Here is a 19,511-nt window from a genome sequence, read left to right on the forward strand (position 1 = left end):
CTGCAATTTAAATGGCAAAACATTTTGAAATTTAAACTACAATATATTTAAAAGTGATAAAATAATTTTTGTATAAAAACCAACAAATAAAATAAAACTTCATTAAATGTTGAAATTTCATAACTAATAACTGAGAACTTTCACAATTCAACAGTGGAACAAGTAAAAATATTATTTTTAATGTATGTTCTATTGTTGAACTGTTACCTTATTGGACGTACATGGTTAGACTAAATTTGCAATGTCGTTTATTTCTTATAAAATTTCATCATTTAAAGTGTAAGATAAATTTTCTATAAAATGTTATTTTTGTAAAATTAGTACTATAGTATTAAAGATGTTTTACACTATAAATATTTTAGATGACCACAATTTTTTAAATTTAATTTGTAAAATGCAGCCAAAATATCCATAACTGATCTCGTCCACACAAATATTTTACTAAACTTTGGTTAAAGTTCATTAATTAGTTTCAAAAATCTGATTTTCAAAATAAAAATACATACCAACAGACTAAACAAATAAACTAAAAGAAATAGCCAATTGGATACATTTATTTTTTGGCTCCTCTTTGTCCATGGAACAATACCACTAATGTTTGTGGTTACAGTTTTAGAACAACCAATATTGGTAGATAAAAATGTCCATGAGCAAATGTGTTCTTAGCTTGTGGCTGATTAGTCACTTTAAAACTTTAATAAAATAAAACACTAAAAGGCAAAAGGTTTCTGACAAATATAAAGTTACGTTTCAGCCTCCTAGAAGTTTTACTTTAGTAAATCAATAAGTACTGATCCTGCCAATACTAGTTTTAAAAAGTGTGTGCTTAAGTTTTAACAATACATCATGTTTTATACATAAATTAAATTACTAATGTAATTGTTCCTCTTTAATTAGTTATTGGAATGAAAAGTTTACTAGTTGTATATTTCTATATCAAGGTTGTGGTGTAGGGTCACTTGTATGATGATTGCAGGAGGCTCCACTAAGTGAGCCCTCAGTTCTGGTGATCTTTGAGTTATTTATACAACAGGGAAAGGTAAATATTAAAGGAAGAAACAATTAAACTGAATAACAATTTATTTAACTATGAAGCAAAAAACAATAGATCCATCAGATGATAAACTTCTTATCATTGTAACTTACCCAAAGCATATTAACATTTTGTTATTTCTTAAAAAGTAAATTTAAATTCTTACATTGAAAACAAAACATATCTTCTATAGAAAAACACGTTGGCAAGGTGGTATTAAAAAAAGAACAAATTGTCAACATTAATAGTTATCCATCTGGTTTTGTTAATTTTAAAGGCACATATTGCAAGACACATGTTTTGTATTAACCTTAAAATATCACATTCTACTTGTCTTTCAGAAGTTGTACAAAAATAATTAAGAAACTAACTTTTACAAAAATAAAAATGAAATGGTAGTATGCTTTCACTGTATTTTTTAAAACAAACCTAGGACTAAGAGAATATAAAGGTAAAGTAAAGTAAAATAAAACAACTAATATGCCAGCATAATATATAACTTTGAATTTTTGGTTTTATAAATTGTATGAAAATTTGCTGTGGCCAACAAAAGATACAGTAATATTTTTCAAGACTACTCACAATTCAAAAATTGATAATGTGTACTGCCATACTGGCAATTTTATTTAAAAAAATTGTAAACTATTAAAAGTAATTATTTTTAACCCTCTTAGGACAGCAATCCACCACCTGCTTTAGTTTTTATATCCAACATGTGATTAGAAACTCAATGTTTTGATATATATATATATAAAAAATGCAGTTTTGTTTATAACCTATGCTAGTTGAAGTAAAGTTAATCATATCAATCTCAACTCGTCAGGCTAAACAGTAATACATTTTAGTCTAGATGTTTGCCTTGTTTTCGTGATTATAGAAAATGAATTTATGAAACCTTACAACCATTTAGTGAACTAGCTCATGAACTTGCTTTGAAGACTGACATTGCTTGTGTAATTATTTTAGTTTTATCTTTGTAATGTGAAAACACATTTTATATATGCATAAACATTAAAAAATACTACTTTATATAATTTTATTCAAAATAAATTTAGAGAGATCAAAATGTTATTAATATCTTAACAGTTGAGTGATACTACAATTTTTTTTCTGAAATGCTTGAATAAAACCTCTAAATTGCCCTGGTCTTTTTCAGCATGCCTAGCTACAATATGAGAAATTAACAAAATAATCAAATCAGAAAAAATGACCAAAATTTGTTCGTGGTCCTAAAAGGGTTAAAAAGGTAACGGAAAAATCTGAGAAACAATAAAATCTGTTTTTTAATTACTATGTGAAATTATGAAAAAATAGGTGTGGTTATTGATCAAATTGGCACAGCAATTACTAGCTGATTCTCTACTGGGGTTACATTATAATATTAATCTAACTATCATAAACAACATTCTGCTTCTGTTAGAGCTGCATCACCACATACAAGCTCTCATCCCAGCACTGGTCTTCTCGTCTCAATCTTATCATCACTTAAAACTAAATAAAATCTTAAAAATATTAACAACATCACATAAGATATGCTTTTCCCTGCCTCAGAGCTCTTGTGCCATGACCCTGATGACCACACTCGTCCTTTATGAACCAGCTCAGTTTGGCTACTCTACGGACAACAGCAATAACAATAATATGATAGAACATAACTGGATAAATCTTTTACATTATTAGCTGATATGATATTGAGCTAAGTTTTACAGTGTGGGAATAAAAGCACATTTCAAAAATCTAAATTTTAGAATACCTCGCATATTAATATAACTTTCAAAGACGATCAATTATCTAGAACAAACAACACCCTATATTCTCCATATATAAGACAGCTTAACATTAAGCCTGGTACTTAACTTATCCTGTTGTACTTATACAAACGTTTTTAACATTTCCTAACAGTTGATCACACAAAATTGCACCCTCTATCCAAGAGAATCCTTGCTCATTTTCAAAAGAAACACTAAGCAATAAATCTTCTAACTCGACCAAATGTCTAACTAACATCTAATCTAACTTATGTGGGTATAATATGGCCAGAGGACATAGCTGACCTCTAATACAAGCTTCACAATGACATGCAAGAAGCTTGCTCTCTATCTTATAGTTTGTACTAATTGTTGGTAATGTCTATGACTACATGGAAATGAATGTAAGGTACCTGAGAGTAATAATTACAGACAACAAACTACATCTTGTTATACAGAATATGTGTAAATAATTGAAGTGTTAGTATTGTCATGCAAGTTAGTTTATTATATATGAGAGTTAATATATTAATAATATATTATACGCTTACTATAAGTTCCATCTGTACTGCACCTAGTGATAGAAAAAGGGTTCAAATAACAATAAAATTAACATAAGAAACCACAACATAATTTTGTATATCACATGTGTAAGAAACGTAACAATTTAAAAGTACAATTTTATTTATACCTAGGATTTTAATTACAGTAACAAAACAGGAAAAGTACTAATCAATAACAGAGTAAAATACATAAACAGAGAGACTATTTTATGAATGAACAATTAAAAATAACAATTAAATTGAATTAAAACATATTTTCTGAAGCAAGCAAAACAAGCTCTTGGTACCAATTATATATAAGTTGGCTATATTGGTGGCCATTTTGATTTTAGCCCTATAAGATCAAATATTAAACCTCAAATATTTTACACCCTTGTATTTAGTCGTTGAATTTTGGTAGATTACTCACTTTAAAGATGTACAGGTATTAATATGCACCAAAGTACTTTCCTAAGTTTTTCATTAATCTTATTCCTTCATACAAAATAATGTAAATGTTGTGACTTTATTAAGTTCAATATTTTACGCGTAATAAATACAAACTGTAGAGTAACAATTCAAAAGTGTTTGTATGTATTGGTCTTATCTTTATAATAATATATCTCCTATAATTCTGCAATTAAAAATTAGGGGCATAAATAGATTTGGTTTAATGTTGTTTTCAACCTAGAAGGGCAATAGCGGTGGTTCAACGAATCTTGGTTTCCTACTACACATACAGTATATAAAATATCTAACACAAATTGATCCGTATTTAAAGTCTGTAATAACCTAATAATTATGTTAGGTAGGCAAGAAAATTTACAGGCAAGTGTTTTTTACAACAAAATCCTCATGAATTGGAAGTCTGTGCAGACAAAGGAAGTAAATAAGATAATGATTATATTATATGGTTACACATAATAATATTTAAAGATAATTAGCATGCAATAGAAGTGTAGGCTGTTGTATTTAATGTGGAGGAGGCTGCTTCAGAACAAGGCACAACCCCTCACCTGACTCATCTGAAACAATGAAAAAATTCATCAATAATACTTTCAAAAATAATAATTGAAACTCACAAGTTAATATAAAATGCCAAATGTCCAAGAGCTCCCAACTGCTTAGTTCAGTACAATCTATACAATCTGGCTGTTCAGTAATCTGGCATGATGGACCTGCTGTTTGTTTGAATGTCAGTGATAGCATGCTGCTAAAGGGCCCCATACACCTGCGAGTCTGGCTCGCGAGCCTGGCTCGACTCGCCTAGAAATGGACCAAATCCGTCAGTGTATGGACAATAAAGAACCGAGCCGAGTCAAATTCAGGCGAGCCGAGCCGGATCCGCCACTGCTTGCCGTGCGGCTCAGCTCGGCTCGGCTCGAGTATCAGTTCGCCAGTGTATGGCGCATTACGGATCGGACTCGTGCCCCCACCACCGAAAAATCTGTTCATTCCGTTTTCACTACTGTAGGCCAAACGTTACGCACCACTCGTTCCGCCAAGGGTAAGGTGTTTTGTTTGTTTTGAGTTAACATGGCTGACTCCAAGTTATTTATGAGCCCTGATTTTTTAACAACATTTATTGAAGAGTATCGAAATTTGCCGATAGCATTTATTATGTAGACTGTCCGGTAGCCATAAAACGGAGAGTAGCAGTGAGGCGTTCCTCTGGTGATATAGCGTTTCGCAGTACAGTGTCTTTTTTTGTTATAAGCGGTTTAACCTTGTCCAATAACATGTTAAAACTTTCAGCTGACATCCTTAAATAGTTCTGATAGTCTTGGCGACTATCATTCCTAACAAAATTCAATAAATTCATGTGACTAAATCTCTTTCTACAGTATTTAGTAACCAATTCTTTGACCACATTACCCTTTTCTTCCGTTTATTCTTACATAGCTCATACAATACACCTAGCTCATCTAACACTATGACCGCAGCTGCAAACTTCTTCGAAAAACTCATGTTTGCAACTGGGCGAACAAGATACGTAGGTGTATGGTGAATAATCAGCGGATCCGGCTCGAGAGCCAGACTCGCAGGTGTATGGGGCCCTTTAGACAGTCAAGAGAAGTTAGTACAGTGCCATAGGTGTGTAGTAAGTACATGAGTTTAAATACAATGTGTAAGTAAAACTGTACAATGGAAAAGTAAAATCTGATGTTTCCACATGCAGACGCTATAAAATTAAGATACTTGGTTCGTGGAAGAAATAAATAGCCTCACATCTATTTCAGGTGACAATTTTAAAAATATTCACAATTCACAATTCTTTATTGCCAGAAGACAAATACAAAATTTGTATAGCAATCGTCATAACTCTATAACTATCGTGTAATTCTATAGATTTATCAATAAATTATGTTAATGTTTAAAATTATTTTATTTAAACAATTGTACCTAATAAAAGACAAGATTTACTCCTAAAAATTAACAATGTCAACATAAGAATAGACATGTCAACACCCAGTGAGATATGTCCCGATCAAGTTGTATGTTCCATAAACTCGCTCACGCTATAAAACTCATGTAATATTAAATAACGCTTAAGTAATCGTTTAAAAATGCATAGGGTTCGTCTGGTTCTTTATATTATCAGGAAGTTTGTTCAAAAATTTTACACCAACTTCAGATGGTAGACCTCTCGTAAGAATTTTTAGTCTATGTTGGGCAACTCTGAAATTTTTCCCGGCCTCTAGTATTGTAATTATGAACGTCCCCCACCCTGCGTCAGCACACACTTCGAACGGCAATATCTATTTGTTCTCAAATATGTATAAGCAGGGCAGTGACAAAAACTCAAGTTCCCTAAATTTATTCCTGCACGAGTCCCTAATTTTTCAATTTCAGAATCGCTCTGAGCGCTCTCTTTTGTAGTCTGAAAAGTCTCAGAAAAGCTGCATTCCCACAAACTGCCCCATAATGCAATGCCATAGGACAGATAAGGAAATACAACCCCATAGTAAGCCGTTCTCATGATCTGCCTTGAACAAAATTTTGACAGGTATCTCAGAGCATAAATGCCTGATGAGACCTTTTTACATACATTGTCCACATGTACATTCCATGTCAAATCTCTATCTAAGAATATACCAAGGAATTTAGTACTATATACTTCGTTGAGTTCTTCTTCTCCCAACATCACTGTTGGCCTATGACCGTTTACAGGTATTCGGTTACAAAAAAATATATAATTGGTTTTAGAACTGTTAGTGTTTAGATTGTGCATATTAAAATATTGTATACAGCTATTCAGCCCTTCAAAAGTTTGAATTTTCAAGATTTGACATGTTATTCGATTTAAAAGAAACAGTTGTGTCATCAGCATATTGTATGATGTTTCCGGAATTGACTGATGAAGCAACATCGTTCACATATAATAAGAAAAGTATAGGTCCCAGGATTGATCCTTGGGGTACACCATATCTTATTTTCAAAGCTTTAGATAATGTACCGCAGATCTGAACTTGTTGAGTCCTATTACTTAGGTATGATTGAACCCAGTTTTAATGGGACTCCTCGGATACCATAGCCACTTAATCGATCAAGAAGGATCAAATGATCCACACAGTCAAAGGCTTTGGATAAGTCTAAAAAGACGCTAAGCGTCGAATTTCGTTCTTCAAGACCTTTAACTATTAATTCAGTTAGCTGAATGACAGCATATGTTGTGGATTTACCAGCTCTAAAACCAAATTGGTGATTCGAAATGATTTTGAATTTATCTATAAAGGATAATAATCTAGAGAGAAAGAGGCTTTCAAAGACCTTACCAAAAACAGGCAGTATAGAGATCGGCCTGTAGCTATTAGGCTGGGTATGATCACCTTTCTTAAAAAACAGGTGCAATAATAGCTTTCTTTAGAGGCGAGGGAAAAATTCCTTCGTTAAAAGAACAATTTATCAATTGTGTGTGAGGGGGGCTACAAGTGAGACAGCGCATTTTTTTTACGAGCCACGCCGACATGCCATCGACATCAACGGTCTTTTTTGGTTTTATCTTTTATATAACCATGGCCACCTCCTCTTCACTGACTGAAGTCAACATCATTGAGGATTCATGGCAGTTTATAATTGGGCCTGCTATTCTTACAGTCCCTTTGTCACACTTCTTTGTCACCTCATATGTAAAGAAGTCACATAGCAAATTTGCTACGTCCGTCGATTCTTCTATAATGTTTCCATTTTCAGTCTTTAAATTAATGCTTTTGTATTGTAACTTGTTTTTATGTTTATTAATTATTTCCCATGCAGGTTTTATTTATAATTTTTGGGAAAATGTTAGTTTTTTGTTTACGTTGTAAGATTTAGCGGCGTTAATTACCTTGCGGTAAATTCTTTTGTAGGATTTAAATAATCGAGGAAGTACTTATCAGTAGAATTTTTTGACATATATGACAATTCTCTCAATCGATTCGCGTGACACTAGAATGCCCTTTGTTATCCATTTAGCACGGTCGTTTAAAAACCTTGGATTTAAAACTTTTGTACGGACAGGTTATATTTAAGTAATAAAGAAAGGTTTCATAAAAGGAAGAAAACATTTGTTCTGAAGAGATTGGTTCGTTAAAAAAAAACCCATTTCTCTTTGCTGAGGAGATATTTTAGATGGGCAATGTTACAAGGTTGCATATCCCTTTTTAGCTTTATTTCGGGTTGGTGGCATAATGGTGTCGAACTATCAATGACGGCAATCTGAGCGTCATGGTCGGCGATTCCCGTGCACAAACACCGATACTACTACATTTTCAATATTTGAGATAATATTGTCGATGGCAGTTGCAGACGTGGCTGTTATTTGTGTGGGCGAGTCTATGGTCCATTGTCAACCCAAAGGTCTTCAATAAGTCACATAGCTGTCTTGTATCACACGCTCTCTTTTAATATGTTAATATTTAGATCACCAATAACAACAAATTTAGAGTTTTTAAAGAATAAGTTATTCAAAAGAAGTTCTAATTTTTCAAAAAAATATTGTAAAGACCCTTGAGGTGACCTGTAAATTCCAATTATTTTAACCTCTTGAGATTTTAAGGACGTCTGAATTTTCAGACCAGACACTTCAAAATCTTTCTCTTTACTAAATTCAAAATGCATAGACTGAAATTTAATATTATTTTTTACGAAAAGTGCAACCCCACCTCCCTTGAAAATTTCTCTACAAAAAAAATTGCCCATTAAATAATTTTCAATGGAAAACAAATCAATTGACTCCAGTGTGAAACCGTGCTCTGAAACCACCAAAATATCGGGTTTCAGGTCATCGCACAGCAACTGGAACTCATCGACTTTATTTGTCGCCATTTGAGCATTCTGGTGTAAGATAATAGTTGAATTTGAATTTTGGGAACTATTTATATAAGTACGAAAATCTATCTCTCTGAGTGCTGACTGTTCAGTTACTACAAAATTTAACCTTCTAAAAAGAAGAACAATCTTGTCTGTCCAGGTTTGGTTGTTTATCGTTGAGGATCTCACTCGATCTCGACTGCTTCACAATCGTCACTGCTACCAGGAGACAATGGACTTGTCTTACTGTTTTTTAACAGCATCACAGAAGGAATCATATGGAAGGCTATAAACACTCGGTGATGGTAAGAGTAACACTTCCTTTTGTGCAGCTCGAGAGGAAATCTCCTGGGTGTCAACAGGATCCAGCGCCTTCTCCTCCATCATAGATTGTGTGGAAGAATCTTGAAATCGCTCAGTGGCTGATCGCGGGGATGTCTCTTTTCAATATTTTCAACAGCCCAAATATGTCATAGTTGTGATTATATATATTGTTATTTCAAAATTATACATAAAGGATGATTTTCTGCAAGTTTCACATGGCACAATTTTACAGATGCAACAACTGTTGAACAGTTTTGATTTATTATTCACAATTTTTGCACTTTTATGTAAGGTTGAAATTACCCCGGGAGAGTTCACTTTCCAGTTGAACCTACAATGGATAGAGCAAAAAACCTGTCACTTACATCTGAACAACCTATAGATGTCCAGGAGTGGCACATCACTAACCACAAAAGTCGAGATACTGGGGTAAAAGAGGTGATCGATAGATCACTGTGCATGATCAACAGTCATCATCAGGACGAAACTCTCTTAGTGTTAACTCTCCAACTGATGACCGATGGCACAGATATTCATCAATACTGTTTGTACACTGATAAATACTGCACAGCCGTCGGAAAACTTTCTGCTATTATTACGCAAAAACCATTTAAGTTATAACATAACTTGCACCAGTCAAATTCTCTACTAATAAATATTAATTCATTTTATAGAGTTTATATTCGTAATATTACTCGTTGTCAGCTGATATCGATCCAAATGCTGTATGGCATATAGCTGATGGACTACGCAGCTGGTGACACACTACATGGGCCTTGACTGTTGCTAGGTTATTATGTAGGCTATTGTTGTTCAAATGATATGACATTTCAGCAGAGGGATTTACAAAAACTAAGCTGCTTCAAACATTTTCTCAAGTGTTTAAAAGATTGAAATCTAAAGACTTACGGCTAAACAGGGACAAATGCAGATTTTTCAAAACGAAAATTGATCATGTGATATATTCTGACGGAATGCACACGTCTGACGCTAAACTCAGGAGGCATATTGAATGCAAGGAGACCAGAAAATGTAGCAGAACTGAAAACATTTTTAAGAGTGTTTAACTATTGCAACAGACTCATAAGACTTGGCAACAATATTATATCCCCTAAATAACCTGCTACAGAAAGGTAGTACATTTACATGAAGAGAAAAATGTGAGAGCGGTTTTCTTAAACAAAAACAAACATAATTCATCTCAGCCCATTGAGCCAAAGAAACATTTTATTGAAATATCCTGGGAAGATCTATGATTCATCTCACAACACGATTAAAAGACAAAGATTAAATATAAATTACAAGTAAAAAAAAAACACAGTCTAGGTCAAGCGTTTTTTAAAAGACAAGGATTAAATATAAATTACAAGTCGAAAAACAGCCTAGGTCAAGTGTTATAAAACCCTAACCAAAACAAAAAATATGAAGGTACAGTAGTGTATAAAATAAAATGCACAAATGACACCGGATTTAATATAGGACAGGTAGGACATAAGTTTTCATTCCAGATATAAAAATCACCTACCCATAAACAAAACATGCCTCTTTAGTTCTCAGAACATAGAATGAATGAAAATCATGAATATAGATAGAAACATAGAATAATAAGTAAATAATGAATAAAGGAAGACAAAGAAATTATACGTACAATGAAACAAAAAATGGAAGATCAAATATAACAGAACAATATGAAATTTATAAAGCCATGAAATAATCACAATCATTAGTCCTGATGAACAAAAGAATTAAAAAAAAAAAAAAACAACATTATCTTTGATACTTTAATTCAATTGCGAGCCAGAAAAAACCTTAGCGCGTGACATCCAATGGAGTTGTTTACATTGGTTAGTCAGTCGGCCAGTTTACTTGGTGCTTAGTTTACTTGCGGTAATTTTAATTGCACCAAAAACACAATGTAATAGTATATATGCTTTATTTATTTAGATAAGTACTGAACTAAAATAATCAAATAATCTAGAATAGGATTCAGCTTGTTGTTTACACAGCTCGGGATTGTAAACTAATATTCGCCGACAAACTCAAACTAATTTGTCATGGAACAAATCGTTGTTATCGTATTCTCCATCACTGCAACTTTCTAATTACGATCTGTCAAGTTCTGAAGAACACAGATTATTGCCTATAGTAAACAACAAATGCGAATGACCGCAATTTATTACAAGCAGATCTGAAGGTGAAAGTGAAGATCTGATACGATGTTATGAAGAGCTGATATTATTTGTAAGCTACTACTGTGAAAACAATACAGTACCAAAGGTAACTGAGAGCATCCAAGCACATTCTAGTGGAAAAAGCACGAAATAAACAGTAATTGCTAAATGATGAACAGAAGATGCGTAGCTCACATCTTTCAGCGTTTGGTTTACTGAGCGGTAGAAGTGTAACACGTGTCTTTCAACCACAACGGGTTAAACAAGATAGAAAATTTCACATGACAAGTCTCTGATAAGAAGGAAACAATGTATTCATCGACCATGTGACACCAGTGAGTTATATTAGGTATGGCTGGCCAACCAATTAAGTATTCAGTTTTAAATTTTGGTATAAGTTATATTTTTGTATGTGTCTGTCTTATTTTAAAAATGCTGCAGAGGAGATAAACCTATGTCACATATTTTTTTCTATAAAAAAATTCTCTAACTAAGTATTGTACCTTACTTGTGATCAGTCCACATCTCTTTTCCATATTTGTCCATTGCCCATTTGAACAGTGTAATTCGTTTGTCCATCCTTTGACTCGATTCTGCCAAAGCCCCACTTGTTTTTCTCACTACTGTAATATCTCGCTGTCAATTAGAGTTAGAATTATATGGGGCTGTTATTTTGTGAATAATTCCACATCTGGCCAAAAGCTATCAAATTCATGGGAAGTAAACTGCCTTCCATTATCTGATATAAAGGTAACTAATCTAAACAATCCTTGTTTTTTCTGTTTCTTATCCCTTAGATTGGTTTTGATGTCGAAATATCACCATCAGTCAGGTTTCTAGAAAGCACAGTAAGGTACAATACTTCAGTTAGAGAATTGTTTTATAGAAAAAATATGTGACATAGGACTTATACTTTTTTTATTGCTCAGTTATTATTGAACAAAATTAACAAATGACCGACTGATGCCGTTGGGACCCTGCATATGTCTTATTTGAATAAATTTACCAACTTTATTTTAACACCTTGCCTCATAAAAAATCCCCAAAAATCATCAATAATTTAATTGATGATTCCCCTTAATGTTAGATCATTAAAGTTTGACTGGTATGAATTAGTGTTTAGTCCATTTATAATTAATGTGTAGAATGTATTGTGTTAAACATAAGAGTTACTTATGGACAAATCTATGTTAAATATAGATGATAAACAATTAATATTAACAAATAATCGTATTTTTAACAATTCATTAGCACTAAGAAACTACAATGCAAGTTCCTGAGGTGAAACATTTATGGATGTGAAACATGTATTATAAGTTTCTATTTATAATAGTTTTCAACATTATTCACATGTTAAAAAGGAAGGGTAAGATGTGCAGCCAGCAGCCAACTAGCGTACCCTCACAAAGAATTTAGGCCTATAATAATATAAATATAAATTTAATTGAAGCTCAAAATTTAAATTAAATTACATAAAAAACCAATATAAATGTAAGATGACAACAAAAAACCCACTGTATAAAAATAATAGAACTATTAACTTGACACATTTCTATATAACAACAATATCCTAAATTCTCATTTTTCTTACGTTTTGTACCTCTTTGAATTTGCATTTGTAATTTCAGTGTCATTTTGAATATTATAATAAATTTTACATAAAGAATATATTTAAAATAAATAAAATCTGGTATTGAGAAACTCTCTTGGTTTGTTTTACTTGTGCAGTATTACTTTAATGTACAACATGTGCTCCTTTTTATACATTCTTTCATTAAATTTATAAATAAACATACAAAATGAATAATTATTTTAATATGCTGCTATTTTTATTTAATACTACATAATCTTATTACTACTATTCTAAATAAAACAATGTATGATATGAAATACAATTTAGAGACTAATTATACCACCTGTACCTGAGATAAGTTCTGTAATGAAAGTGGCTTCATCTTTGATGTTGCGGACAAGCTCATCTGTGATGACGACATGGATGCCGTTGGGACCCTGCATGTATATGTGAGTCAGCTGATTGTGTGAGAAGCCCAGCAGGGCTGCCACCTTGACACACATCTCGCGGCTGGACAGTGAGGCTAGGTACACTGCCTGATACACCACCGGAGAGTTCTGTACGCACAAGTACAGGGTCCTGCAACATTTATATTATTTATATTTAACTCTAGAACCAGCATTTGAATTTTCTCTAACCACAGGCTGTTTTTTCTTGTATAAAACTTTGGTCTTAATACGATTAAAAATTTTCCTGGTTATGAATGTTCAAAACCGTAATTTGGTTGAACAATTACATTTTAATGTAACACCCGTAATTTTTGCTGGACTAGTTAGTTTGTGATTAACGTTCAAACTAGGTTATCTATACTTTTTGGTGCGAAAGTAATATCCAACAATAATGGCCAAGCCTGTTGGTATGACAGCTGTGCTGATGCACTGTGCCTGACACAAATATGAACGAAAGCAAACGTTGTACACTTCTAAGTGTCTTGTCTTGGCGTCTGTAACTAGTACTGGAGGTTTTCAGGTTATGTTATAGTCTGATTTTATTTTGAAATGACAGACATTCATAAAAGGTTAAGTATAACCAATTTAAACAATTTTTTAATGATCTCTATTGAAAATACTACTAAAAAGCAATCCATTTCAATGATTTTAATCATTGGTGTTTACAAAACAAATAAGTCTACAGATTGAATGATGTTGGTAAGCCCTAAGTAGTTTTTTTAAAGATAAATGTATGTTAAAAATTACTTTTTTAATAGTAAAAATAACCAAACTATTTAATTTAATTTTGCATTCAAAATTAAGAGAAGACTAGATGCATTTTGTTGTATATTTTTATTTTATTTTCTAACTATAGATCTACTGCTTTTAATAAAACCTTTAAAACAATCTTTTTATTATTGAGGTTCTAAATATTTTTACAATTCTATATATATATATATATATATATATATATATATATATATATATATATACTGGTTCTAGAGGATAAAGTATTATAGAACTACAGACGATAATTATTATTGTAATCACCCGCGGAGGGGCTTGGAAGCATTTTTGCTAAGAAAATGTTCATCTCAGCTTAAAACCCTGTGGACAAGTACAGGGTTTTGCAACATCTATATTATTTATTATTTAACTCTAGATCTGACATTCAATTTTTCTCTAACCATAGGCTGTTTTTTGGTTGATGTGCACTTTTTTTATACAATGTGTAAAAACCAATGCTTACTACTGTAAACATAATTATATTTTGGAATCTTATTGTTCACAATGAATTAGACAATACTATAATGTATAATAATGAAAGTTATAAAAGAATGATGGTAATGTTGATTTTTGCAAGCTTTTACTACAAAATTCATAACCTTTTTATATGAAGGGGTAACATTTTTATCCCATATAATTTTAACGATAAAATTATGGACTAAATGTCCATGCGACTAGCTAAAAACGAAAATCCATAGAAAATTTGTGTACAAGTTCTTTTTTGTTTTAATAATTTTAAAAATCTTTTTATATTTTAAAGATACATAAATATGTTTTCATATGCATCATTTGACTGTGCATGTTTTTTTTTTTTAATAAACTTTGGAAATTTCATTGTAGTATGTTGAAAGCTTATTTAGAAAAAAAGGTTTATTCCATGTTAAACTGACCATTTACTGCTTTACAAGGTCTGAAGAAGAGATATTTTGTAGATTTTGTAATAGGATTATAAGAAAAAAAAAAACTCTATATTACATCATAAAAAAACAGTATATTCTATCATACAAATAAATTTATTAAAAAAAAACATAAAACCAATTTACCAACACAGGAAGAACATTGTTAGCCACCCAGTCCATCTACTATGTAAAACTTATATTTTAATTACTCACTTTGTAATACTTCCAAGTTTTATCACAAAAAAGTTTACATAAAAACTGTTTACTATTTAGATATGTATATGGATATACATGTTTACATATGTAAGAGAGCAACTGATATGGAGTTAGTCGACAACCATGATCTGCTTACTATACATGTAAAATATTTTTGTAGCATTTGGTGTGATCCAAGTAAAAAGCAGTTCTTTAATCTGATATCATGAAAATGCAAATATAATAAAATCTCTGACCACTAATAATTAATAAATGCGAGGCCAATGAGATCAGAGCATGCAATTTCGCATGTAAAACAGCAACGAGTTTGTCTCACAGTATTTCTTGCATGTAATTGTAATGCTCATCTAATTGATCCTTTGGCACTCAAATTATTAATATACACTAACTATACAAATATTAAAAGGTACGCTAAATCAATAAATACAATATAATATATTTATCTCAAAACAATTACGGAAAAAAAACCAAGCGCTGCTGACAAAATTATCATATAATGGACGGAAACACAAGCTGATCATCACTAGTGTTTGGCAAATGTCACTGACATCACAATTGACGTAAAGGAAGAAATAAAACACCACTTTATTCAGCTGTTCATCACATTTCCAATGCTAAATATAAATAAATCATATAGTTTATTAACCATCTTAGAACTGTAATAAGTGACACAACAGTGAGTGATGTTAATCAAAGTAGCTGTTGAATTAAGTGTGCATTATAAATTTGCAATGTACCCACTTTTGCCATTATCTAGATCATTAATAATCCAGTATAACATTAAGAAAATACACTTTTAAATTAAATATGTGTAGTTGAAAAGCATTTGAAGAAACATTTTTGTAATAAATCAAATCATTTTTACAAATATAACTGTCAGGTTATCTTCACAACTCCTAATGGATACAAAAAATTACTTTATTTATTATGTAATTATGTATAACATTTTTTTTTTAATTAACAGGAGGCCGAAGGGGCTCACAGTAATATTTAAGTGTATTGAGTATGGTATAAGGATTACAAAGAGAACATATTTACTGCAGGCGCATAGTGCCATGGACCGTATTGAGTGAAAATGTTGTAATACAAAAATCTTACAAATGCATAAAATAACCTAGAACTACAGTTTTTCTTATACTGGCAGATGGGGGTTATGTTTAAATTAGAATGAACAATATAGTTTGGTGATTCTGGGCATTCTAAATTACCATTACCAACTCCAGGTAGCGATTACTGTTGTCCAGGGAATTATTTCTGCATAAACTGTTCCAATAAATGTTATAATTAAAACACTTTTTCAAATGTATTTACAAACACTTTAACAAGTTCTCATTATTTGAAAAATATCCTACAATTCGACTTTAGAGCTGCAGAGCCCGCTACATGAGAGGTGCCAGAAGTTGATTATGGTTCTTAGTATTATATTTACAGTAAAAGCCCGCTAATTCGGCACTTTCGGGGATCGAAGTGTTCCGGATTATTGAAAAATTCCCGGATTATTACCGAGCGTCATATGAAAATGCCGGAAAATTCGGTTTTTAGCCACTAAAATCGTATCACACTAAAGTAAAAGGAGTGAAATCAAGTGTTATTAACTCAGAAAAGCTGAAAACCCAGCCAAAATACAATCACTCTTTAAAAAATAGTGGCTGGGTTTTTCAGTCCCAAAGCGATAATGTACAGTAGCTTGATTTTACTTTTCCTACTTTAACGATGATAGCGGGCTAAAAAAATTGTCGTCTAAGTTTCAGAGCGTGGCTTTAAAAAAAATCACTCTTTACGTGTACATAATTAAAGAATTACTAAGGAGATAAATAAAATTAAACAAACATTAGTTTGAACACAAAATGAACATTTAATGCCTAGAAAAACATTTTTAAACTTAGGTTAACTTAGATGTAGGCTAACTAGTGCGTACATTATGTAATAAAATATTATGGTAAACATAATTTTTGTGTACAGTATTTTATTTGAAAAAAGTCCTAATGTCTGTTTGTTTTTTTTGTATCATGTTTCTTCTTTAAAAAAGTCATTTCTCAGAACACATAAATTTACAAGCTCTGAAGCATTGTAGGAGCTGCTGCGTTCGGCAAATCGTATAAACGTGTCGATAGTGGCACTTGCTTCACTCCACGTAGGCACGGGTGTTGGATCATCATCTACTCCCTCTTCATCATCTGATTCGGACTCCACAGGATGAGGCTCTGACTGAGGTGCAAGTACACTTTTGATGAGCAGTTCATCCGTTAATTTCTTCTTCAACTGGCTCGTTGCAATCAATTTGTATCCACTCCAAGATTTCTTCTTGTGGCACTTTCCTTATTTCGTCTTGGGGAACTGTAGGCCACCAAGTCCAGTATTGCTTCATTGTCGATTGAAACAGCAATGTCCTCTTCTTGGTAGGCAGCTGGCCATAGTTTTCGCCAAGATTTCTGTAGAGTGGTGGGCTTGACCTTTTTCCATGCCAAGGCGATTCCCGAAAATTGCATCTTTTATGTTGAATTTTTTCTGAAAATCAACCACCGTACACTCTGAGTTTATCAGGCCTTGAAGAAAGGACGCTCTGTAAAGCCATTTAAAGTTCTGAATCACTCCTTGATCCATTGGCTGAATCAAGGACGTGACCATTTGCCGGGAGGTATGCAGTAAAAAAATATTTTCCCGATATCAACTCAGACGCTGCAGGGTGAGCTCTGCAATTGTCTAGGATGAGCACAACCTTGCTGTCTTCAGGTAAGCCACGGTTTTTCAGATTGTCTTTTACAGATGGGACGAAGTGGTGGAAAAACCAATTTCTAAATAACTCGGAGTTCATCCACGCATTGGATTGAGCATCGTATATTACGGGTAGGTGGGTAATGTGCCTTTCAGAGGTCTTGGCTTTTTTGCTTTTTCCGATGACGAAAGGCGTCAACATGTGGTCCCCTGAGGCATTGCCACAGAGCAAAATTGTCAAACGGTCTTTGTTTTTTTAAAGCCTTTTGGCACATTTCTCATCCCCTGCTGCCAAAGTCGAATTAGGCAAACAACGCCAAAGTAGGCCAGTTTCATCAGCGTTGTAAAATCCGGCATGCTGACAAATCGCAGTCTTCAAGTAGATTTTCAAATTCAGCTTTATATTCTTCAGCCGCATTTTGGTCGGCTGATCGGAGCTCTCCAGCTACATCAAGCTTCCGTATTCCGTGTCGATTTTTAAATCGGTGCAGCCAACCATCAGAAAAGGCACATTCTTTTCTCATCTATTTTTTAATTCCTCACGGAACTGTTTAGCTTTTTCCATGATCATGGGCCCAGTCACAGGCTTCCCTTCAGACCGCTTAGCGCTAAACCATTTGAATAAAATTTCGTCAAGGTCGTCAAGTTTAGGTTTTTTTAAAGTTTGTCGAGACTGCATGTCTTTGACATTTGTAGTTTTGAGACTTAAATTTAAGTAACTTTTCTTTATTCTTCTTGATGTCATACATTGTTGATGAACCAAGTTGAATTCTTCCATTAGCTTCATTCTACTCTCACCTTTTTTCTACACGTCTTATAATTTCTAGCTTTTGTTTCAATGGTAAGTGTGACATGCTTACGTTTATTTCCAACTTTGCTGGTGGATGAGCTGGGCTTGGAAAACATTTTGCACAACTTTGAGAAAGTTAAAACACAATATGAACGAGCACAACACTCACGTACTGCACTCGAGTACGAACTGACAGTGACTGAGACTGAGGCAGACGCTAGACGCTAAACAAACACGTAAGACTGGCCTACATTTTCACAATAGACTGGCCTACTGGCCGACAGTACAACCGATATACTTGCTGCCAATAACTTTCCCTGTGTAAAATGGAAATTGGTGGAAAGTGACGTATTGTCAAGTACTGGCCGCCAGTACTTGCTGTTTCTACTTTCCCCGTCTATAAGCCACTTAACGGCGGAAACTCGGCAAGTGGCCCTGAACCCCCCTCACACACAGCTGCTGCGTCACATATACGATCCCTTCCGACTGAGCACGAACCTTTCCGAGCGCTCTTGCGAACTGTACGTTTCACAGTGTTGTTAAAATATCTCATTTACGCGATTTTTTTAAAGACGGTTCCGGCATTAATGAAAGTGCCGAACCATTGGATGCCGGATTAGCGGGCTCTTACTGTATTACCAACATTATTTTATAATGTTTCTGGTTGAAACTTTACTAAAAATCCCTTAAACGACTGTTTTGACATGTCATCCACGTTGTAGATGTAACAATTGAAAATTGCTGAAGAGCTATGTTCAGTTCTGTTATATGCAGATCAAGTATGCAGATCGTAGTTGGTTTATTTACGTGTGCTGTGTTAGTTATTTTATATGAAGTTCCTTTTGATTTGCTAAACTTGGGTGAGAGTAAAATCAGAAGATTAACAAGAAGAAAATATAACTTATATTTACCTTGCACAAAGTTAATCAGAGTTAAAGTGTTCAATCCAAGAAACATTACCTGTTAGTAATGTGCATAACATATAAACAAA

The 19,511-nt window shown here is 33.0% G+C and overlaps 1 protein-coding gene across 1 annotated transcript in view; it reads right to left on the reverse strand.

Annotated features, from left to right (window-relative positions):
- Positions 1-3,396: 3,396 nt before the first annotated feature.
- The window catches only part of LOC124372322 (alpha-globin transcription factor CP2-like), a 53,888-nt gene continuing 37,773 nt past the window's right edge, over positions 3,397-19,511 (reverse strand). Inside the window, exons 5-6 of the mRNA XM_046830702.1 lie at positions 13,033-13,262; positions 3,397-4,348 (exon numbers count right to left, since the gene is read on the reverse strand). Coding sequence (XP_046686658.1) covers positions 4,296-4,348; positions 13,033-13,262 — 283 coding nt within the window. The 3' untranslated portion in view covers positions 3,397-4,295. The remainder of the gene's footprint in view (positions 4,349-13,032; positions 13,263-19,511) is intronic.

Source organism: Homalodisca vitripennis, unplaced genomic scaffold, assembly GCF_021130785.1.
Source record: "Homalodisca vitripennis isolate AUS2020 unplaced genomic scaffold, UT_GWSS_2.1 ScUCBcl_2880;HRSCAF=8023, whole genome shotgun sequence".
NCBI lineage: Eukaryota > Metazoa > Arthropoda > Insecta > Hemiptera > Cicadellidae > Homalodisca > Homalodisca vitripennis.